This window comes from Ipomoea triloba, chromosome 11, assembly GCF_003576645.1.
Source record: "Ipomoea triloba cultivar NCNSP0323 chromosome 11, ASM357664v1".
Taxonomy (NCBI): domain Eukaryota; kingdom Viridiplantae; phylum Streptophyta; class Magnoliopsida; order Solanales; family Convolvulaceae; genus Ipomoea; species Ipomoea triloba.
In genome coordinates, this window is record NC_044926.1 from 14,215,071 (window position 1) to 14,240,467 (window position 25,397).

Genomic DNA, 25,397 nt, shown 5'->3' on the forward strand with positions numbered 1-25,397 from the left:
TAGTGATACTTGATTGCACTCCCATATGGGAGGGGGTGGGTTTGAGCCTCGGTGGAATAAAAGATATTAACTATTTGTGTTTCAGTAGATTGAAAAAGTAATTACGAACAGAGTCAATAGTGCTCAAAAAAAATACATATTTTATATATTTAAAATTTAAATAAAAATACGATTAAATATTGATAAATTTAAAATTATAAAAAAATATTAAATATAAGAATTAAAAAAAAAAAAAAGAGTTGAATCGACCTATAAATAAAAAGAGACATGTAAAAAGAGAGTGATGGGTAAATAAATATATTAAACGCAAAAAAATAAAAAAAAGATGAAAAATTGCATGCAAAATGAAAAATTCACGAGACCATTTACTTGGTCTCCGTTCTTAACTCTCTGCAATAATCGATCATAACCACCTGCTCAACAAACGACATTGCTGGGTGATTGATCGGAAAGTTTTTCCTTTTGCTTCAATCTCTTCTCCTAAATCCAATCAAAACAACATATCTCTGTCTCAATAGAAGGATTTTTACTTTTTATTTTATTTTTATTTAAAAAAAATTCTCGAGAATTTTGTACAGATTCATTGCTTTTGCATAGTTTGGAACATTCTGCAAGGGAAAAGCTTGAGCTTTGAGAAATGGCTTCCTTATCAGGGATAAGCGAAGAGCTTGCAGAAATCGAGGGACAGATTTCGGATATTTTTCGAGCTCTCGCGTAAATGTTTTTTATTTGTTAATATTTAACATGCAATGTGATCACTGCTATTTTTTTTATTTTTTTTTTAAAGAATGCATATTATGTTGTAATTAAGGCTATTCTGGTTTCAAACACTCTGGTATTAAAATAAATAAATAAATTCTGAAAATTTTGCATTTTGTTCATCGTAATGCAGGAATGGGTTTCAGAAATTGGAGAAGATTAAGGATGCCAATAGGCAGAGTAGGCAACTGGAGGATCTTACGGACAAGATGCGAGATTGTAAAAGGTATTTATTTCATTGCAAACATTATTTTGAAATGAAGGTAATGTATCCAAGTTTTTGGCTTTCTGCTTTTCTTGATGCAAAGTAAACCTGGGGACCCATTAAAAGGATATGAAACTGGACACGAGAGTAATGAGTTAGTGAATGCATTATGTTTAGTGTCTTAACTGATTAATCCAAACCCGTTTAATTGGTTAATATTATTGTGTTAACTAATTTATAAGAATTCGTTTACACAAACATGTTTATAACCCGCAAGAAATCATAGTTATGTAATATAAAAGGAAAGTATTTCTAATCTAAAAATCTAATAAATAAATAAGATTAAAACAAATAGATAATATTTTTTTGAGTACTACTGACTCTGTTACAATGTATGTAGTATGTGCTCAGGCACGTGTCACTAGATCATAAGGTCATTTGTAACAAATAGATAATATGAAACAATATATGAAAATATTTCTATCTTTAATCTATTTCGTAACATATTTTAAAATACACAAAAATTAAATAAAAACTATGATAAAATATTTGTTATTTGTATAAGTTTGCACAATGTACATCCCAATGGGGTAGCTCAAGTGGCAAGTGAGCTCTCTTTGTGGAGAAGAATTTCGAGAGAACCCCCTGGGCTAGCTCCCGTGCCTCTCAGGGTGAACGCGGGAAGACCCGGTAAATTTACCAAAAAAAAATGTACAAACTAATAAAATAAAATTATTTAATAGAATTTATTTATAATTTATTACATTGTGTCTACAGTTAATATATTAGGAACATTTAGTTAATATATTATGTGTCTGCATGTAACAAATTATGTGTCTTCAATTTATTTATAGACACATAATTTATGAATTGTTATGAATTTTTTATTTTTTTTATCATACTTGTGTGAAAGGTCCGTGGCAAATTATTGCATGGACCATGGTCCACACAGCTGTGTGGACCAAAAATAAAAAAAACATTATTTTTATACTGAAGGTACATTATTTTTGTACTGTAGGTACATTATTTGACAGTATATATCAAATAATGTACCTTCAGTACAAAAATAATGTACTTTAAAATAATGTACCTACAGTATAAAAATAATATACCTCCAGTACAAAAATAATGTACTTTTTATTTTTGGTCCACACAGTTGTGTGGACCATGGTCCATGCAATAATGATTGAAGATCCGTGAGACAGGTCGGGTCGGGTCAAAACACCATGCAAATGTCATACTTATATGTGCAAATGTTATACTTATGTGCTCAAATATAACACTAATCAAGAATACAATTTTTGTTACTTATAGGAGAAAAAGTAATACATTTTTCATAATAATTAATGTCGACAAGTGCTCCTTACTTATAAGGGCAAATATAATACTTTTGTGGAAAAATGTAATACTTTTAAATGAAAATGTAAAAGTATTGTATTTTTCCTTAAAAATATTACATTTATCCTTATAAGTAACAAAAATTTTATTCCTGATTAGTATTACATTTGAGCATATAAGTATGACATTTGTTCATATAAATGTTACACTTGCACCTTGACCCGACCCGTCTCATGGTGAGATTGTCTCACAAAAGTTTATGCCTTTTTTAGTTTGTTTGATGGATTGAATTGTAAGTTTTATTTCTTTTTTTAATATAATTTTACTTCAAATTTTAAATATTAATAGATTTAGCGGGTTTAAATGAATTTCATGTCATATCATGTCAATACGACCCGAAACCTATTAACAAAATGTGTCTATCATGTCAACCTGTTTAACTCGATTAAAAATTGAGTTCGTGTTCGTGTTAAGAATTGTAACTGATCAACCTTAATGTGACGTGTCCGTGTTTAGTCTTATCGTGTTTGTATCGTTATCATATCCACCACTAACAAATTCCGTATACACGGATTACCAGGTCTAATGCTAGGGTCTTTTTCCGATGCAAACATAGCAGAAGATGAAATAGCTTCTTGGTTTTGAGCTTTTTTATTTTTGGATAATTTGATTTATATTTGGTTAAAAGGAAAGAATTATGGGGAAAAGGAATTGTAATTTTGTGGGAAAATATGACGTAAATAAAGTATGAATTCAAATTCTATTATTTGATGGACAGAAATAGAATTAAGAGGAATTGAAAGAGCAAAAATATTATAAAGACTAAAATGCCCTTATGTAATAATAATAATAATAATAATAATAATAATAATAATAATAATAATAATAATAATAATAATAATGGCAAAGTTGTCATCATTTGCTGTGGAATTCCAATTTTATGGAGCGCCTAGGATTTTCTATTTCATGGTTGGAGGGGATTGCAATTCCATAGAATTACAAGGGAATGGAATTGCAATTCTAGTATAGCAAACGCCCTAAAAAGGTCGTGAATGAAGATGAGAGTGATTTTGAACTTCAATGTTCCTTTGGAATGAGTTTCTCACTCTTTGGATATCCCTTGTACTATGGCGTAGTATTTCATCAGGATCTCAATTAGTTTGTTGTAACGTGTAACGCAATTTGGATTTTACTATTTCAGATGTGTCAAAGAAATGTCTGCTTTTTACTGTTGCATCTTCTTGCAAAACAAGAACTTCGGTCAATATCATCGATATTGACTAGAGAGAGATATTTAACTTTGTAGGAACTTTATTTTTGACCATCTTAAATCTTAATTCCAATCAGTCATTCATGAACTATCTATCTAGTTGCAGCTGTAGAAGGTATATGATATTTGCTGGAGAAAAAAATTGCTTCATGTATATTCCTTATTGTATTTTACTATGGGGTGTTTGGTAAATAGTTGTTAGCTAATTGTGTTAGTAGGTTTGACTAGTTGAAACCATTAGCTTATGTAGGGAGATATTTCGTAAATTAGCTGTTAGTTAATAGTTGATTACATTTAAAATGAATTTTTAAAAAAAACTGATTGAAAAAACTTCTTTGAGCAACTTTTTGGATTTTAATGTTTTGGAACAATAAGCTATTACAAAAAACTAATTAATCAAATACTCATATTGATTGTTTAACCAATTTAAACAGCAAAAAGTGATCAAATAAACTAAAATTGATTGATAAACTAACTATATTACCAAATAAAGTCTATATGTTTTGAAGCAGTGATAAACGCATTTTGACTTGCACGTACTAACCATGCTTTCACTTGGCAGGCTTATTAAAGAGTTCGATACTGAAATAAAGGAGATAAAGTTTCGAAATGATGCTGACACAAACAAGATGCTGAATGAGAAAAAGCAATCTATGGTGTGCGGTCGTTTTAAAATGTTTATTTTGATTTAGATGCCCAAATTGCTTTCTCTTTCACCTAAACTTATTCAATGCAGGTCAANACATTATTTTTATACTGAAGGTACATTATTTTTGTACTGTAGGTACATTATTTGACAGTATATATCAAATAATGTACCTTCAGTACAAAAATAATGTACTTTAAAATAATGTACCTACAGTATAAAAATAATATACCTCCAGTACAAAAATAATGTACTTTTTATTTTTGGTCCACACAGTTGTGTGGACCATGGTCCATGCAATAATGATTGAAGATCCGTGAGACAGGTCGGGTCGGGTCAAAACACCATGCAAATGTCATACTTATATGTGCAAATGTTATACTTATGTGCTCAAATATAACACTAATCAAGAATACAATTTTTGTTACTTATAGGAGAAAAAGTAATACATTTTTCATAATAATTAATGTCGACAAGTGCTCCTTACTTATAAGGGCAAATATAATACTTTTGTGGAAAAATGTAATACTTTTAAATGAAAATGTAAAAGTATTGTATTTTTCCTTAAAAATATTACATTTATCCTTATAAGTAACAAAAATTTTATTCCTGATTAGTATTACATTTGAGCATATAAGTATGACATTTGTTCATATAAATGTTACACTTGCACCTTGACCCGACCCGTCTCATGGTGAGATTGTCTCACAAAAGTTTATGCCTTTTTTAGTTTGTTTGATGGATTGAATTGTAAGTTTTATTTCTTTTTTTAATATAATTTTACTTCAAATTTTAAATATTAATAGATTTAGCGGGTTTAAATGAATTTCATGTCATATCATGTCAATACGACCCGAAACCTATTAACAAAATGTGTCTATCATGTCAACCTGTTTAACTCGATTAAAAATTGAGTTCGTGTTCGTGTTAAGAATTGTAACTGATCAACCTTAATGTGACGTGTCCGTGTTTAGTCTTATCGTGTTTGTATCGTTATCATATCCACCACTAACAAATTCCGTATACACGGATTACCAGGTCTAATGCTAGGGTCTTTTTCCGATGCAAACATAGCAGAAGATGAAATAGCTTCTTGGTTTTGAGCTTTTTTATTTTTGGATAATTTGATTTATATTTGGTTAAAAGGAAAGAATTATGGGGAAAAGGAATTGTAATTTTGTGGGAAAATATGACGTAAATAAAGTATGAATTCAAATTCTATTATTTGATGGACAGAAATAGAATTAAGAGGAATTGAAAGAGCAAAAATATTATAAAGACTAAAATGCCCTTATGTAATAATAATAATAATAATAATAATAATAATAATAATAATAATAATAATAATAATAATAATAATGGCAAAGTTGTCATCATTTGCTGTGGAATTCCAATTTTATGGAGCGCCTAGGATTTTCTATTTCATGGTTGGAGGGGATTGCAATTCCATAGAATTACAAGGGAATGGAATTGCAATTCTAGTATAGCAAACGCCCTAAAAAGGTCGTGAATGAAGATGAGAGTGATTTTGAACTTCAATGTTCCTTTGGAATGAGTTTCTCACTCTTTGGATATCCCTTGTACTATGGCGTAGTATTTCATCAGGATCTCAATTAGTTTGTTGTAACGTGTAACGCAATTTGGATTTTACTATTTCAGATGTGTCAAAGAAATGTCTGCTTTTTACTGTTGCATCTTCTTGCAAAACAAGAACTTCGGTCAATATCATCGATATTGACTAGAGAGAGATATTTAACTTTGTAGGAACTTTATTTTTGACCATCTTAAATCTTAATTCCAATCAGTCATTCATGAACTATCTATCTAGTTGCAGCTGTAGAAGGTATATGATATTTGCTGGAGAAAAAAATTGCTTCATGTATATTCCTTATTGTATTTTACTATGGGGTGTTTGGTAAATAGTTGTTAGCTAATTGTGTTAGTAGGTTTGACTAGTTGAAACCATTAGCTTATGTAGGGAGATATTTCGTAAATTAGCTGTTAGTTAATAGTTGATTACATTTAAAATGAATTTTTAAAAAAAACTGATTGAAAAAACTTCTTTGAGCAACTTTTTGGATTTTAATGTTTTGGAACAATAAGCTATTACAAAAAACTAATTAATCAAATACTCATATTGATTGTTTAACCAATTTAAACAGCAAAAAGTGATCAAATAAACTAAAATTGATTGATAAACTAACTATATTACCAAATAAAGTCTATATGTTTTGAAGCAGTGATAAACGCATTTTGACTTGCACGTACTAACCATGCTTTCACTTGGCAGGCTTATTAAAGAGTTCGATACTGAAATAAAGGAGATAAAGTTTCGAAATGATGCTGACACAAACAAGATGCTGAATGAGAAAAAGCAATCTATGGTGTGCGGTCGTTTTAAAATGTTTATTTTGATTTAGATGCCCAAATTGCTTTCTCTTTCACCTAAACTTATTCAATGCAGGTCAAAGAGTTGAACTCATATGTTGCCATGAAAAAGCAGTAAGTGCTTTTTTTTGCTTATTACAATATTCCTTTATTTATTTTTTTCCCAAAAAGATTGTATTCTCAACCTCAAAGGCCCCCACGTCCCAACAGAATATCTGAGAATATACAACCTCTCGTACGGTTCCTGTGACCAACTGAGCTGTCATGCGGGCTTCCTTTATTTATTTTGAAGTACCATGTTGTTGTTCAATTCTACGGTTCCAAAAACATGCATATTTATGTTGGAAAAATATGGGCCTTGGATGGCTTAACCCGAATTCTAATTTGTCTATGAGGTTCATTGATTTCATCAAAACATTTTGAGAGAAGATTGTGCTTAACTTGCTCGGTTCTCTTAGAAACACATCAACAGGGAAATTGAACAAAATAAATACTCTTAATAAGTAGGAATAATAACCCAATGTGTAACTCAAGTGGCAAGTGAGCTCTGGGCCAGCTCCGGTGTCTCTCGAAGCGAACGTGGGTGGAACGGACGGAGAGAGACCCCGTGAATTTACCAAAAAAAAGAAATTAGAGTATATTTTCTAGCTTTTTGCTCCTGCATAATTGTTTATACTTCCTTTCCTTTTTCTTGGATGATGCTCCAGATATGCAACCAATCTTGAAAATAAGCGAGTAGATCTGTTTGAAGACCCTTCAGAAACTTCTGCCGAAGACAATGTCTTGTTAGCTTCAAGTATGTGTATTCTCCATTGTGATAGATTGTAGTTAGAATCTTAAAAACATATGGAAACAAAAGTGCAAATTACTTGTTAGGATCAAAGGCTTATCACTGCGCCAAAAGTCAGCTAGTAGCGAAAGCGTAAATTTAGACTTGACCCGTCTAGCCTCTACCCAATAATTCTCTTAGTTACCAAGTGCTAGATTTGACCTTACCAGCTTCCGCCTAACAGTACATGGATACATATCCATTTCACTCATGGTTCCAAATTCGGTGGCTTCAATTGTGCTCTGAAATACTGAAGTTGAAGCGCTAGTTTGAATTTATTAACCTTTCTTTATTTCTTTGTAAAGATCTCTAATTGCAAGTTTTAATGTTTTATATTGCAGATATGACTAATCAACAGCTAATAGATCATGGAAATCGAATGATGGATGACACAGATCAGGCCATTGATAGAGCAAAAAAGGTACGGTGCTCATTCTAAGGACATGTTTGCATGATACACACACTATTCTAACCATGTTCTGCGGGTTTTGGACATTTGAAAAACCAGACTTTACTATTGCTCCTTGCCATGTTCCTATTTTTTGTTTTCCATATATTTTTACAAATTACTTAATTGGTTCTAACTTAGGATGTGTGTGGTTCATGAGTTTATACACTAGGATTGAGAATCAAAATCACAGTTAATGTTTGATTGACAACTTTTTAAAACACAATTATGAGATTTGATTATCTCTCTTCAATTAAAAACTTCATTCCCTAATTAAAAATAAGTATCATTCCATCTTATTGGTAATATATGATTTTTAAGTTTGGATTAATGCTTTTAGATTTTTGTTTTGATTTTTTTTGTTCATATTGATGGTTTGAATGCCATTATATTATGATCAATTTCCTTAATTTTTAGTTTTTATATTTTTAAACTTTATTCCCATTATAGGTCATACATAACCAAACATCAATATTAGTAATCATTCCAATTCTATCCTAGAGCAAACCAAACATACCCTTAGTTTTTTAAATTTTGAATCGATCTTTATCACTTCACAGCAGGATTTTTATATGCTACGTTTAATTTCACAGGTGGTCCAGGAGACTATTGATGTTGGAACAGAAACTTCAGCGGCTCTCAAGGAACAGGTATTTGTTTTCTCATTTATGTTTATATATTATATACTCAACATCCCTTCATGGGCTCCAAGCAATACATGGATCACGATATCTTTTTATCGGGTGACGTAGAGATTTGAACGCATGACCCTTAGTATGAAATTGACTATAATACCAAATTGAAATATGTGTTTTATCTCAACCAAAAGTCTAAGCTTATAGTTGAATTGCATATTTATGTTTATATATTATATATATGCTCAACAAATTCATCATTCTCTCCTTTCTCAATTCCTACCTTCTTGCCAGACTGAACAAATGAGTAGGATTGTTAATGAGCTAGACTCAATCCACTTTTCTATGAAGAAGGCTAACAAAGTTGTGAGAGAACTTGGTAGGCAGGTGGGTGGTCAACTTCTCACACTTTCAGATCCCTCTTGTGTTGTAAATTCATTCTTATTATTTTCTCGTGCTTAATTGAATTCTTTCCTTTAGATTGCGAGTGACAATTGTTTCAAGACAATGCTCTTTATTATTGTGATCGGCATCATCACTATCATCATTGTCAAGGTTGGTTGCTTCCTTGCCCTTGTTATATATGTTTTTTTCACATGCTTTTACTTTTCCTTCCATTTGCTTTGGTACATGGTCTATTCAAGTTTATTACGGAGTATAATTTATAGATTGAAGTTTTAGGAAAATATCATTATTTGCTTTCCAAAACACACAACATAGTCCCACAATGCACTGTTGCCTCAAAGCAAAAGATAGAGATTTAGGGTAACCCAGTTAAAATGGCTAAATGTACAAACTTTAACCACAAGGTTATGAGTTCGAATTCCAACCTTATTGGTTTGAGTCAATCAATCAGTTATGAACAACCTATATTAGTTTTACCTCCCTTTGCTCCTTTGTCGACTAGGGTTAAAAAGAAAGATTTACTCTAGATCGAGATTTGATTGGTTCCCAATTTGTTCAGATTGCCAAACCCCATAACAAAGAGATCAGTGACATCCCGGGATTAGCTCCTCCAGTTCCCAATCGACGATTACTCTGGAGTCGTAATTGATGCTGGCAGCAACTTGATTGTTACAAGCACAATGATTTTGGGTTATCGATCATTTGGTAAGTTTTTACTTAGCTTGTGACATTATTGGATGCACCTACCTGCTCGGGCTAGCTCGCTCTCATCAAACATGAGGGATATGAGAAGCAAGAATCAACCACAACGTGGCTTTGTATAATCTATGATATGATGTTTGGTTGATATGATCTAATTGAAGTTAATGTTCGTTATTACTCATTCTGTATAGATCAGATCAGTTCCCATTTGATTATGCCAACTTTGAATGTACGTGTAAAATATATCAACCAAATGAAATTTGTGCCCTCATCATCGCATTAATGTATAAGTACAAGTTAATCTTGTATCTATATACTAGTTTTATACGCGCATTGCGCGTATGGGTTAATGCCTAATGTTTATATTTAAATAAATATTTGAAAGTATATCAATGTAAGATTATATAGGAGAAGTTTATACATGGGTAATTGAATGTCGAATTTTTTTTATTTAAATATCTAACTTAAAGTATATGATTCCAAGATAATATAAAAAATTCATTATAATTATTACTAAATAAATGTTTGCAACCTTGTAAAATCGATAGTCTAAATATTTGGTCTAAAAATGATAGTCTAAATAAATACTACTTTTCATTTGAATTTTTCTAACTGTTCTTAATTCTCTTTTGAGTAACATTGTCATTTTCTTCATTTTTATTATTTGTTCTCTTCCTTTTTGTTGGTAGTGTGTTATTTGCAATTCGGTTATTGTTGATAGCATAGATGACAACGTCATGCAATGAGATTATGATATAAGAGTTATGTCCTTTCCTTTAGGTGTTCTGCTTGGGGTTCATTTGGTTCAACCAGTATTGTTGAATGAGTTATTGTGGATAAAGAAATCCCTAGTTTAAGAAAAAAAAATTAAATAAATTAATAAAATTTTGAAAATTTAAAATATTATATATTCAAAGATATTAAAAGGTAGTTTCTCACTTCAATTTGCTGGGTAATGGGTTATTTGAGTACTTTCATTGTCAACGAATCCACCAAGTAGTTAATATGATTGGTTTCGAAATATTCTTTTTTATTTTTTTCATGGTATTAAAGAAATACATATGTATCATTTTTTGGTGTAACTACTAATTTATTTAATTCAATAAGAGTAAAATAGAGCGATTCCGCTTCAATTTGTTGGGTTATTTGAGTACTCTCTTTGTCAACCAATCCCAAGTAGTTAATATAATAAGCTTTAAATTATTTTAAAATTTTTTTATATATTAATAAAATACTTGGTAAATAAATATATAACATTATTTTGTACTATAACTTTGATATTTAATTACAAGATATTGTAAAAATAAGATAATGGACAATGTAATGAATATCAATTGATAGATTTGAATGTAAAGAATCTTTGCATGAGAGAAAATAAAGACAATATAACTAATGAAATCATTTCTCTTATTTAATTTAATTTTTTGATAATGAATAATTTTTTCAAATAAAGGTATTGTAGACACATAATTCTAAATTAAAGAAATACATATGTATCATTTTTTGTTGTAGCTACTAATTTATTTAATTTAATAAGAGTAAAATAGAGTGAGAAACTTAATTATGTCAAATTTGATTGAGATGAGGTTCGAACCTAAGATCTTTCTTATAGAAATTAAAGGGTAAGTTAAAAGTTAACGGAATATTAACGGAGAAGAGAATATTTAACGGAAAATTTAACGGATAATCATAAAAGTAAGGTTAAATTAGGTAATCTCTATTAATAATATTAATCTGAATTATCTTAACCATCTATTTGATTAAATAATTAATCTGAACCATCCATTTGATTAAATAATTTGACCGCCATTTTTTCTACCCATTTTAGGCCTAACTCTCTTTGGCTCTTATTAGTATAGTAGATATTGACAAAGTTTTATTATATTCTCTACTATATTCAGATATTGATGATAGGAAAAATAGAAAATTAAATTTCATCTTTTCTAAAGTTTTGAACTATTTGAAAAATACAATTAGACTTTCAAATTAAATTACATCAAATTTCCAATTAAACCTAACCTTAAATAATATAATGTAGAAATTTAAAATATATATATCTACATCTACATCTATAATTTTAATATCTACAATTTTAATAAGAGTCAATAAAGTTAGGGCTCTAACCGGAAGAAAAAAAATGTTGGTGGTAATTTTTACTTAAACGAACGATTAATATTATTTTGATTTTAGTAACTTTTTATTTCCTTCTTTACCCTCTATTATATTATTTTCTTCCCTTAAATAACCCCACATTCTGTTAGTATAAACGTTAGTAACGAAATATTTCGTTAACTTTTAACTTACCCATTAATTTCTATAAGAAATATCTTATGTTCGAACCCCATCCTAATCAGAGTTGACATAATTGTTAAATATATACTACGAATATGTTAGAGTATATTATTGAAAAGCAAATACCCCACTCTATTACTCTTATTAAATTATTAAATAAATTAGTAGCTACAAAAAAAATGCATGCATTTGGTAAATCATATTTCTTTATTAATATGATTTAAAATGTATAAATTTTTATTATCAAAAGTAGTATTTATTTGTACTTGTTGTAATTTGGCTTATCAATTAGCTCAGTTCTCGCGTGGTGATTGCCCGGTAATTGCTTGGAGATTATATATATGATAATGTAGTGTAGAGAAGGAAAAAAGGAGAAGAAGAAGAACACGAACTACAAGATCACCAAGATCATTTTTCATTAAGCATTCAACACCAATATATACACATCCATACAACCTTTCAATTCTTTAATGTAGTGTAGAGAAGGAAAAAAGGAGAACAAGAAGAACACGAACTACAAGATCACCAAGATCATTTTTCATTAAGCATTCAACACCAATATATACACATCCATACAACCTTTCAATTCTTTAATATAAACATGAGATTAAATGGAAGTCAAATGAAGAGTTTAAGTGTTAATGGCCATAAACAAAATATTTATAACACTCCCCCTTGGTCATTAAATAACTATACTCATGTCTCATTAAAACCTCACTAGAAAAACCTGTGGGAAAAACCTAGTCGAAGAAAAAAGTACATGCAGTATAAAATATGTGTTGCATCGGTTGCCTCATTAAAAACTTTAGCCTAATAAAAATCCAATAGGAGAAAAACTTAGCTAAAGGGAAAAAAAAGTACAATCAAGCCTTCCGGGCATCATCTTCGAGATTTTAAAGGTCTCCTGGACCATCTATTCATTATATATTTACACTTTAGAGTTTACCGCTCCCCTTGAAGACAACAGTCTTCTAAGCTTTCGCATCCCGATTTTATAAACATACTTCTCAAATGTGGATGTAGGTAAGGATTTAGTGAACAAATCTGCTAGATTTTCACTAGAACGAACCTTTTCAATGAACATCTCACCACTCTTCTGGAGTTCATGTGGGTAAAAGAACTTAGGAGCAATATGTTTGGTAAGGTCTCATTTAACGTACCCACTACTCATCTGTGCAACACATGCCGCATTGTCCTCATATAGGACAGTGGGGGAATCAACTTTGCTCATTGTACCACATGAGCTATGGATATGTTGTATCAATGACCTCAACCATACGCCTTAACGTGAGGTTTCATATAAAGCACTTATCTCCGAGTGATTAGATGAGGTAGCAACTAAGGTCTGCTTAATGGACCTCCAAGATATAGATGTACCTCCACAAAAGAAAACATAACCAGTCTGAGATTTAGCATTATGAGGGTCAAACATATAACTAGTTTATGAATATCCCATCAATGTAATGTCCTGGTTATTTTCAAAATAAAGACCAAGGTCTTTTGTCCTTGGGAGATATCTAAATATATGCTTTACTCCACTCCAATGTCTTCTGCTTGGTGAGGCACTAAATCTAGCAAGTAAGTTCACTGAGAAAGCAATATCAGGTCTAGTACAATTAGCTAGATAAAGCAAGGCTCCAATAACACTCAGGTAAGGAGCTTCAGGTCCTAGTATGTCTTCATTATCCTCCTTAGGTTTAAATGAGTCTTTGTCTGCTTTAAGGGACCGGACTACCATTGGAGTGCTAAGGGGATGGGATTTATCCACATAAAATTTCTCCAATAATTTATTAACATAGTTAGCTTGGTGAATAAAAATTCTATTGGGGAGATGCTCGATCTGCAGGCCGAGACAAAACTTGATTTTTCCCAAGTCTTTCATTTCAAATTTTGCCTTTAAGTATAAACATGCTTCCATAATGTCTTTGTTTGTCCTAATAATGTTCATGTCATCGACATAGACAGATATAATATAGAAGCCATTAGATAACTTCTTAATAAATATACAAGGACAAATATCATTTTTCACATATCCCTTCTTCATGAGAAATTCACTCAAATAGTTATACCACATTCTACCCGATTGCTTCAAGCAATATAATGACATTTGAAGTTTGATGCTATACATGTTTCGATATTTCCTTCTCGTATTGGGATTTTGAACACCCTCAGGTATTTTCATGTATATATCAACATCTAGTGGCTCATAAAGGTAAGCCGTCACTACATCCATCAACTGCATATCTAATTTCATGTTTACTGCCAGTGATATTAAATAGCGGAATGAAATCCCATCAATAAAAGGAGAATATGTCTGTTCAAAATCAATTCCATGTCACTGCGTGAACCCCTGAGCTACCAACCTCGCTTTATATCTAACCACCTAATTGTTTTCATTCCTCTTCTGTACGAATACCCACTTATATCCTACTAGAATCGCATCTTTTGGGGTAAGTACGGTAGGACCAAACACTTTTTTTTTTTATTAAGCAACTTGAGCTCTACCTCAATTGCCTCTTTCTACTTCAACCAGTCAGGGCGCTTTCGGCACTCTATTATTGATTTTGGTTCTGGATCCAGATTATTATGTGGAATATTACAAGCAACTGCATAGGCAAACGTGTCACCGACGACTATTAAATCTCTGTTATATGTTTCTCCTGTATCAACAAAATTTATGGTAGTTTATATATTGATATCAACCTAATCATTATCATTTCCCAAAATATTCTGATCTGGATGTTCCACATTCCCAGTGTTCATATTATCTAGAGCACGTGTAAGTTCATTGGGTTCCTCGTCTTCAGGAAAGCTATGATTTTTCTGGAGTGACTGAGATATTTTACCAATTCTCGTCTTCCGCAGATTTAAATCTTTTGCACCACTGGTTTCCCGCGTTTCTGGCGATGGGGAGTTTTAGTGTGCAACCATGATCCCTCGGGGACTTCTACTCTCTAAGGAACATTCACAGCAGTGATATGGGACCTGGTCACTCCTTTGCTATCAACAAAAACATCTGACAGGTTATTTTCTAAATTTTGCAAATTAATAATTTTATGAACTCCTAGTTTAGTTTGACTGGTACATGGGTCTAGGTACTGAAGATTTTTTTTATCCCATGAAATTTCTCGGCATTTCGTTAAATAAGTTCTTTGATCTCCCCCTAATGCCGGGAAATGATCTTCATAAAAAATGCAGTCAGCGTACCTCACAATAAACTGATCTCTTGTCATGGGTTCTAGGTATTTAATAATGGTGGGAGATTCATAGCTAACATATATATCTAGTTTTCGTTGCGGGCCTAGAGATGTATGGTTTGTAAGTGGTATGTGGGTATAGACTGAACACTCGAATACACGCAGATGAGAAATATTGGGTTCTACACCACGTCGTAGTTGCAAGGGGGAATAATCATGATATGTAGTGGGTCGGATTTGTATTAAAGCTACAGCATGCAATACTGCATGTCACCAACAAGAAACCGGTAAACCAGACTTCTGCAATAATGGTTTAGCAATCAATTTCATACGTTTAATCAGAGATTCAGCTAGACCATTTTGAGTATGGACATAAGGTACACAATGCTCCACTTTGATGCCCAAGGCCATACAATAATCATTGAAAATCGTTGATGTGAATTCTCCAGCATTATCCACTCTTATTGATTTAATTGGATAATATGAGAATTGGGCATTTAACTCTATAATTTTCACAATAAATTTAGCGAAAGCTTCGTTCCTTGTGGACAATAGACTAACATGAGTCCAACGAGTGGAAGCATCAATAAGAAACAAAAAATATCTAAATAGCCCAGAAAGTGGACTAATTGGTCCACAAATGTCGCCCCGGCGATTCATGTTCAACCTTAGTACGTGACGGGCGTACAATATATTTACCTTTCGCGCCAGCAATACATGTAAACATAATTGGTGAAAGTACATGAGATCTTAAAAGGTTATGTCTAGCAGAATTATATATGACCCGACCCATCATATTCTGCCCAGGATAACCTAGACGGTCATGTCACAACTGAAAAGAATGTGGATTTTTTAGTTTCATGGTTAATGCAACACATCAATTATTGGGTTGTATATAGGTATAATATAACCCGGAAGATAAGGAGGCAAGTTCCTCAACCTCTCGCTTTTTACCAAAGATCAACTGAGTCGTGATTAAGAGCTCATCATTGTTCTTAGTCTTGGTTTCGATATGGAAACCATTTGATCGAATATCCCTGAAACTCAGCAAGGTTCGTTTAGATTGGGGATACAATAAAGCATTTTCAATTAGTAGCCCTGTACCCTTAGGGAGGATGATGGATGTTCTTCTGGAGCCCACTATTTGTACCTCATCATTAGTAATGGTAGTAATATTACTACTTGATTTATTCAAGGTACGAAAAAACCTCCTATCCGTAAGGATAGTATATGTGGTTGCACTATCCACCAAACACAATGTTGGTTCATGGTCCATTGTGTGGACAATGATTTTACGATACTGTAAGATCTGAGAGGTAAAAATCAAAAAGAAATCAGATCAAAGAAGTGATCATGAGGAGTAATTTCTTTTGAAAAGTAAAATCCTTCTAGGAAGTAAAACTCGAGAAGTAAAGGGATAACTTTAGGGAAGTAGGGAGCTTTCGGAAGGTAACTTACTTTAACTTCGGAAGATTACTAACTTTTACTTTCCAGTCAAAAGGCTGAACGATCACCTTGGAATGTTACTTCTCGGACATTGGTTATTTATTATTTACTTACTATTGCATTACTCTTATCAAATTCGCACAAAAAATAGTAAGTAAAGAGTAAAAATGTGAACCATCCGTCATGATAAAATAGAAAAAATAGATACTAAGTCATACAAATGATATAAAAAAACATAGGTTCGTAACCCACAAACACAAACAAATCACTCTTGATCACCAAAGTCTTCAAGCTCATATTTTAAAAGGGCATCATCATCATCATCAATCATTTTTCCTTTGCATCATTTTGTATGCCTCAACCAAATGCTTTGGTGTATGACACGTATAAGACTAGTGCCCCGTACACTCACACTGATAGCAAATTTGTGACTTTAATGAACCTTGATCACTCTGTTTCTTATCTTGGACCCAGGAGTCATTGTTGCCTTTACCTCTACAACTTTGGTTGTTTCGACCGTGAACTCTACCACGACCCCTTCCTCGACCCATCCTAGAATTACTTCCATGGGCAATATGATGCGCTTCAGGCACTGGGGCAGACCCAACTGGTCATGCATTATGGTTTTTCATCAACAATTGGTTGTGCTTCTCGGCCACAAGAAGTGCAGATATTAGTTCAGAATGCTTTTCATAATTCCTTGTTCTGTACTGCTGCTGGACTATAAGGTCACTCGCATGAAAAGTAGACATGGTCTTTTCAATTAAATCTTTCTCTGAAACTTCTTGTTTGCAGAGCTTTAGTTGCGAGATAATTTTATGAAGGGCCAAATTGTAATCAATCACTGACTTATAGTCTTGAAACCTAAGATTAAACCAGTCAAATTGGGCTTGAGGAAGTACAATCGATGACTGCTGGTCAAAACAGTCTTTCAGGGACTTCCATAATGCACAAGGGTTCTTTTCAGTCAAGTATTCATTTTTCAAGTCGTGGTATAAGTGGTGACGTAAAAAATGAGAGCTTGTGCCTTTTGGGCGTTAGTACATTGTGACTTGGCAAAAATGGTTTTTTCTTTCTTTCTTTTTTTTTACGCGAGATGAATCTCGATGTCTAGAGCCCAAGTCAAATAGTTGCTTCCGTCAAGTGCAAGCTTAGTAAATTCTCGTTTGGTGATAGAAGACATGATCTACAAAACATATTTCATATTCTTTCATATGCATTCATACTTCTCCATGTAAACATAATAATATCACATATTCATAGTAAGAAAAGAATTTTAAAAGGGTCTCTAGATGCAAAGCAAACTTCAGGAGATGAAATCGAAAGGTAAAATCCGAAACAAAATTAACCTTTCGGATACGCACAAGGAACTATAAAATTGACTTTTCGGATACATGCAAGAGACATATTCTTTCATTTTCAAAAATATTCTAAAGCATTGCAACATTTCGAATAACATGCTAATTTTGCAGCAATAAATTACAAAATAGTCATGATCAACATTTTCTTTTTGTTACAAAACGTAATTTAGCAACAACATCAATGAATTAATAATTTAGTTCTATCAACCTTTTGTAATGATTTAGCACACAAGTTTTGGCACTATTCACCTTCCGTAATGGTTTAGCACTGTTTGGTGCTCATTCAAACAATGGTGCCAAAATAGTTCTTAATCATTAATCATTAGAGAATGGTACTAATCAAATATCAGGCATACCAAACATCAAGTTTATACCTAATATATCATATGTACATTTTTACCACATAAAACAAAATTAAGGTTCCATATTCAAGAATTTGCAGGCACATATACAAATCATATGAACATAGCAATATCATGCTTATCGAGGAAATATAATATGATATATTAGGAAGACAATCCGAGCATACCATTCACCGGGGAGTATGTCGGCGATTCGTGCTGATAACGTGTTGTAATTTGGCTTATCAATTAGCTCAGTTCTTGCGTGGTGATTACCCAGTAATTCCTTGTAGATTATATATGATAATGCAGTGTAGAGAAGGAAAAAAAATGGAGAAGAAGAAGAACAAGATCACCAAAATCATCTTTCATTAAGCCTTCAACACTAATATATACACTTCCATCCAACCTTTCAAATCTTTAACATAAACATGAGATTAAATGGAAGGAAAATGAAGAGTTTAAGTGTTAATGGTCATAAACAAAATATTTATAACAATACTATCACTTTTAGACTAAGTATTTAGATTAATTTTTTTACAAAATTACAAACATTTATTTTAGTGACAACTATAATCAACCTCTCATATATTATCTTGCATACATATACTTTGAATTACCGATTTAAATAAACAAATTCAATATTCAATTACATATGCATTAACATCTCCTATATAATCTTGTATTGATATACTTTGAAGTACTTATTTTAAAAAATAAACATTGGGCATTAACCTATTTGCGCAATGCGCGCGAAAAACTAGTGTATACACACACACACACCCACAAGTAAACCATTTTGGCATATTATGTAGGAATCAGCTTTGAAAATTCCTGAAAAATGGAGAAAACTTAACCCACGATAGGTTTAAAAATTGGAGAAAAATAAACCTATGAAAGGTTAATATTTTCTGGGAAAAACAAGATGACGAAGGAGAATTTTTGGGTAGGTTGAAAGTACGATTCGAGTTGCACTCTCTCTTTAAAACCTTATTTACTACATCCCAATGTGCTAGGATCATTGTGGTCTAGGTTTCCCAGGACAAAACATACTACGGTTCTAATGTTTGAGCACTCAAACTTAGAACCCGGCGAACGAGAACATGGGATGAGCATAGATCACTTGAAGGAAGGGAGAGCAGAGTTTCAAAGTTGAAAGTTTGATTTTCAATGTTGTATAAAATCTACTGCTCAACCTGAGTATATAACCATGGTTTAACCTCCAAAATAGCCATCCACTAACAGAGATTAACTCTGCCACTAACAAGAGATTAACTTTGGAAATAATGGTTGGAATTAATCTTAAATTAATTCCGTAATGTGAAGAGTTAGTCTCTTGAGCAGTCACTACGGAAGTGAATCATTTGACCTGAAACTCCTGTGAAAGGTCACTCTAAGTTGCGTGCGAGAGGTCGCTTTCAGTCGTGTGCGAGATATCACTTTAACGCAAACTTCCCATCCGCGATTCTCCTGCAAAAGGTCACTCAAAGTTACATGCGAGAGGTCGCTTTCAATCGCATGCAAGAGATCACTTTAAAACTTCCCATCCGCGAGGTCGCTTTCAATCGCGTGCAAGAGATCACTTTAAAACTTCCCATCCGCGAGTCTCCTGCGAAAGTGCGAGAGATCAGGGAGATCACTTTAACGCGAAGTTGGTTACGTGCAAGAGTGGCATAACTTAGCCCCTGACGACTGACGACATTCGTACCCGCAGGTGTAGGTGTATACGAGTCAAGCTTTTTCAGGCTCATTTTGGAATTTGATTTGCACCTCCCTTGCGTGCGAGAGAGAGCCTCTATGCTATACAAGTCAATATGCCTTAAAAAGACTCTTGCATAAATAGTGGTGCAAACCTACTTTCCTTATCAATGTGGGACAAAAGCTTACTTCAAAGTCTTCCCACATGCAATTTCCATCTCAAATGGGTTTACTTTGAGAGCCAATTTCTCATTCACCCATTATCCATTTTTTGCATACAATATATCAATCTCTTCATCTAACTACGAATAACCCAAATCTACTTTCACCCGACCCGAATCGAAAGTTCACCCATATATATTTGTACCACAAAATGGCTACTTAAAGTAGACAAGAAGTTAAATGTAAGCAGGTAAGTACAGAGGAATTAAAATTTCATTGTTTAGTAGGTAGGAATAGAAGTGTTTGGTAGATATGAGAATTGAAAGGGAAGAAGTGATATAAAGACTAAAGTGCCCTTGTAATAGTAATACTAACTTCTTTTTTGGTAAAGAGTGAGGGGGTAAGATTGTCCATACAACATTTTTTTATGTTAATTAGGAAATATTACTACGAAAAAACATTTGTTTGGCAAACACTTCCTTTTTCTCTCCGTTCGAAAAGTCAAATTGTCTTGAATGTTGCATCAAGTAGTATTGCTTATTTGCTTATGCAGGTGGACGTACTGCACATTCAAGATTTGTCATTCCCATAAATATGACCGAAGACTGAACCTGAAGCATATCGCAAGTTAGTGACCTTTGTTGAATTGATTATAAAGTGTAGTTTGATAATCTGGGATAAGGCACATATGATGCATAAACATTGCTTTGAAGTTTATGATCCAACAATGTGGGATTTATTAAGGATTAGTAATCTATTAAATTCAACTACGACATTTGGTGGAAAAACAGTGATTCTTGGTGTGGATTTTAGACAAAAACTCCATGTTATACCAAAAGGTACAAGACAATATATAGTTGGTGCAAATGTTAACTCTTCTTATTTGTGGAGTAATTATAAAGTATTGAGGTTGGCAAAGAATAGATTGTATTGAAGGTTTAGAAAATTTTGAATCTTTTGCTTCTTGGATTGCATCTAGAGGTGATGGAGATCTTGGTTGAGCAAATGATGGTCATGTAGAGTACATGATTTTGAATTTTTTTAATTACATATTTTTGAGTTTGTAACCGATTTGAACAATTTAGAGTTATTTCACTAAAAATGCTCGCTTAGCCCGCCTAGGCCCCTAGTCCGTCGTGACCTAGCTGATGCCTAGGCCGTCTAGGAGGGAAATTAGGCCTCCTAGGCGCCCTTAAAGTGATTCCGCTGAAATTTTAGGTGGCCGACCGCCGCCTAGCGCCTAGGCACAATTTTTGCAACATTGGACATAATGCTAGTACAGAGGTGTTGATTGCTAGATTGTCATTGGCACCTTCAGATCCAAGATTGTCATTTAAGTTTTCAATAAGATCATTCCCATTGATGTTGTCTTATGCGATGATAATAAATATGAGTCAGGGTCAAACGCTATCCAATGTTGGCTTGATTTTAAAGAAACCAATTTTTGTATATGGCCAATATAATGATAGAGTAAATGCGCAAATACGGTCAAAAAATACTCTTTATTAAACGGTTCGGGTACAAGGTAGCTATACCCTCGTTGACTATTATATAGAAAACAGCCGAAAAGTCATACTCACAACATTAAATACGGTATATATAGGCTATCAAGGACAGTACCCAGGTTAGCGACCTGGCGGCCGTGTGGCAGGCATGCACGGGCTTAAAGGCGGGTCCTATGCTCCAAGGCCAGATGTCGCGAAGCCAAAGGGGCTGAACTCTGTGAAAGATGCCAGAGGACAGTGGTCGGTCCGCTCATCCCGAGCTTTAAGGTCGGGACTTAGATCGGCCTCGGACTGGTTCTTGCAGATCGAGCTGACCTAACTAACCGGTAAGAACGAGAAGACCGGTCAGTAAAAATAGACCGGGATAGCATATGGTCGGTCGGGAAATAATCCCTACCAGCCAACTTTATGCAGTTGTGTCTAGAGTTAATAGTCCATATGGTCTTAGAAGTACTTGTATGTAATGAAGATGGACAATGTGCGTTGTTGACTACAAATGTGATATACAAAAAGGTATTTAATAATTTATAAATAGTATTTTTAAAATGTAATTGTGCAAAATTTACATTTTATAAACAACATATGTTTATATTTAAGTCAATCTTTATATGCAAATTTTGATTGAATTTTTTAATTAGTATTGGATTTAATATGCCTCAATGACATGATATCCTCATTATTTTGCATCTATACCATATTCTCATATATTAGTATAATAACATCTTTTGATTTTTATACCGTACATTGCACGGTGGTTTACAAATTAGCTAAATGAATTGATTACACTTTTTCCCCCCTTTTTTCGGTGTCCTAATAGAAATATGCATTTTTAATACTATTATGAGAATTTGACACTTGTCCCTTTTCAAATGAGGGTACGTACATAAGCATATAAAATGCATTAGATTCTTTTTTCTTTTTCTTTTTTTTTTTTTAAATCTTAATTAGTTAACCAATCCTAACCCTATTAAGTGTTGCACCCATACTAAGTTATGGACCCTAATGTTTGAGATTATCCTTGAACAATTTAATTAGTGTGCATTTAAGAGAGTGATTAAAGTCAAGATCTTGTGGTCTAGTGGCACCCGGTTGCATTTTTATATGGAAGGAGTGGGTTTGAGCGTCAATGGATGTGATATTGACTCTTTATGCTTCAGTAGGTTGAGAAAGTAGATATGAACAAGTACTGCATTGTAACAGAGTTGATAGTACTAAAAAAAAAAAAAGAGTGATTGAAACATTGCTTTGATTACTTTTTCAAAGGGTCATTTGATTGAATTATGATTGAAATAATTGGAAAATTTTAATTGAAGGGGTAAAAGTCTGTTATAAATCTATTATTTATTGGATATTATTTATATTTGTTAATAGTTATAACGGTTTTGACATTATTATAAGGATTATGTTACATCTTATATATTGCACACTTTGTATAGAAGATTTGATTGGTTGAATAAGAAACATTTTCTTATAGTTTGTTTCCATATATCTTTGTTCTTTACAACTTTTGTTGTTCTTGCTTCAATTCGCGTTCATAAAACGAGCTACGAGCTGAGCTAAAGGCCTGCAAACAATTAATCGGACTTAAAAATTCTGCAGATTGGCTCAAATAATTAATCCAGAAGAATTAGACTTAAAAATCATGTAGATTGAGGCTTAAAAGACTAACAGTTGTACTTTTGCAACATATACATACCATGTACTCTTTCCTCACTAGGTTTTTTCTATTGGGTTTTATAGTGTAGTTTTAACGAGGTATACATGAGTATGATATAATAATATTAATGGGAAAAAGTTACAAATAAATACTTGTATAGACAAATCCCAAATCCTAAAGATTATGCCGCGAAGGCTTATGATTGTACTTTTTTTTCGTAACTAAGTTTTTCCCACGGGGTTTTCTTAAGTTAAGGTTTTTAAAGAAGCAATCAAGAGGTTGTTGTCTTCAGGGGGAGCAACAGCATCTTGATACACATAAATTATTAGTCTAGAAGACCAACAACTCTTATAATCCTGAAGATTAAATCCAGAAGATTATGGTTGTACTCTTTTTCCTTAACTAAATATTTTTTTCCACGGGATTTTTCTTAGTGTAAGGGTTTTAATGAGGCAACCAATACAATATTTGATTTTTATATATATCATGTACTCTTTTCTTCAATTAGGTTTTTCTCACGTGGTTTTCCTAGTGAAGTTTTTAACGAGACATGAATATATTAAAATATATTATCTATATCTCTTGTACTATTTTTCTTGTCTAGATTTTTCCCCATTAAGTTTTCTTGATATGTTTTTAACGAGACTTGAATTTGACAAAATAATGTCTAAAGGGGAGTGTTATAAATCTTTAATTATTTATTGGACATTATTATTATTTATATTTGTAACAGTTATAACGATTTTGATATTATTGTAACTTGTAAGGATTATGATACATCTTATATATTGTACACTTTGTATAGAAGATTTGGTTGGTTGAATATAAAACATTTTCTTATAGTTTCCATTATTCCATATATCTGTGTTCTTTACAATATCTGTTATTCCTGCTTCGCGTTTATCAAACGAGCTACGAGCTAAAAGCTTGCAAACAAACCTGCATTACATCATAGTAAAAATAATGCAATTAAAACAATTTAACTCGTTTTCAAATAAAAAAACAATTTAACTGCTTCAATTTCGCTGCTCATCACTCTAATCTCACTGTATGACTAAAATTTTAACTGCTTTAATTTTACTGCTATGGAGATTTAGTCGTAATCACTTTGAATGGCTAAAAATTTATTGCAATTCTATTGATTTCATTTGTTTCATTTTACTTTCATCCAAAAGTTGAATCCCCAACTCCAACTGAATGGATGTAAATTATAGCAACTCAGTTGAACACAGAGACTAAACGTTTGCTTATTGTTCATAAGGAATCCTCCTCACTTTGAGAGGTTGCTCCACACTGGCATTAGTGAGATTTGACCCCTGGTCTTTTTGTTTCATTTTACTTGTACTAACTATCATGTAGTGTAATGGCATCTCGGTAACCATTCTAAATAAGTGGTCATAGGTTCAATTCGAGGCTTAGATGTTTTGGACTGAAAATGTTTGAAAAAGTACAAAATAGATATTACCATGTAAAAATATATGAATATTTCAAAATTAAAAACAAAAAGTTAAATCAATTCTCTCTTTTTTTACTTATTTTCTTTAGTATTTTTTTTATAATTTTAAATGTTGATTTTTGTTGATAATAATACTTTTAATTTAGTTTATACATATATAAATTTTATATACAAACACAAAATTGAGTATTATAAAAAATTAACTGGTAAATAATTCCCATCAAACCTTATTAATGAACCTAACATATAAAATAGGAGAGAGTAGTATTGTAGGTCAAGGTATACCTAGCTCAGTTGTAAAATAACAAATTGTTATACCATTGATCAAGGTCCACCTTGTTGTAAATCTTGTTACAAAATAACATTCGGATTATTTGTCTGCACTTAAAATATTATGTGCATTCATTTAATAAATTATGTGCCGCCTACTATTAGCATATTATGTATAGCCGTATAGGCAATTAACATATTATGTGCTTGTAGTTAAAAAAATGACGTTGATATGACCTCATTTGTGCATATTTTTCTAAGTGTTTTAGATCAACTTTGGAGCTTAAATGTATTAAATTGTCGCCTCCAATTCGTGTTTCTTTGCTTTCTAGTGTAGACACGGTTTATTCTTGATTTTGGTGCTTTTAAGGCGTTTGTTAGTATTTT

General features: G+C 32.4%; 1 protein-coding gene across 1 annotated transcript; it reads left to right on the forward strand.

Moving 5' to 3' along the window:
• The first annotated feature begins 578 nt into the window (after positions 1 to 578).
• LOC115997559 (novel plant SNARE 11-like) lies at positions 579 to 9,894 on the forward strand. Its single transcript, XM_031237140.1, has 10 exons — positions 579 to 714; positions 893 to 985; positions 4,135 to 4,228; positions 6,683 to 6,720; positions 7,314 to 7,402; positions 7,777 to 7,856; positions 8,477 to 8,533; positions 8,813 to 8,905; positions 8,999 to 9,073; positions 9,483 to 9,894. The coding sequence occupies exons 1-10, from the start codon at positions 638 to 640 to the stop codon at positions 9,570 to 9,572; spliced, it is 786 nt and encodes a 261-aa protein (XP_031093000.1). The 5' UTR covers positions 579 to 637; the 3' UTR covers positions 9,573 to 9,894.
• Positions 9,895 to 25,397: the final 15,503 nt, after the last annotated feature.

Excerpts from the sequence above, each read along its gene's own strand:
- LOC115997559 (XM_031237140.1), top strand. The coding sequence starts at position 638 with ATGGCTTCCTTATCAGGGATAAGCGAAGAGCTTGCAGAAATCGAGGGA. Across the intron at positions 4,229-6,682 it reads ATGAGAAAAAGCAATCTATG|GTCAAAGAGTTGAACTCATA; the intron begins GTGTGCGGTCGT and ends TATTCAATGCAG. Across the intron at positions 7,857-8,476 it reads CCATTGATAGAGCAAAAAAG|GTGGTCCAGGAGACTATTGA; the intron begins GTACGGTGCTCA and ends TTAATTTCACAG.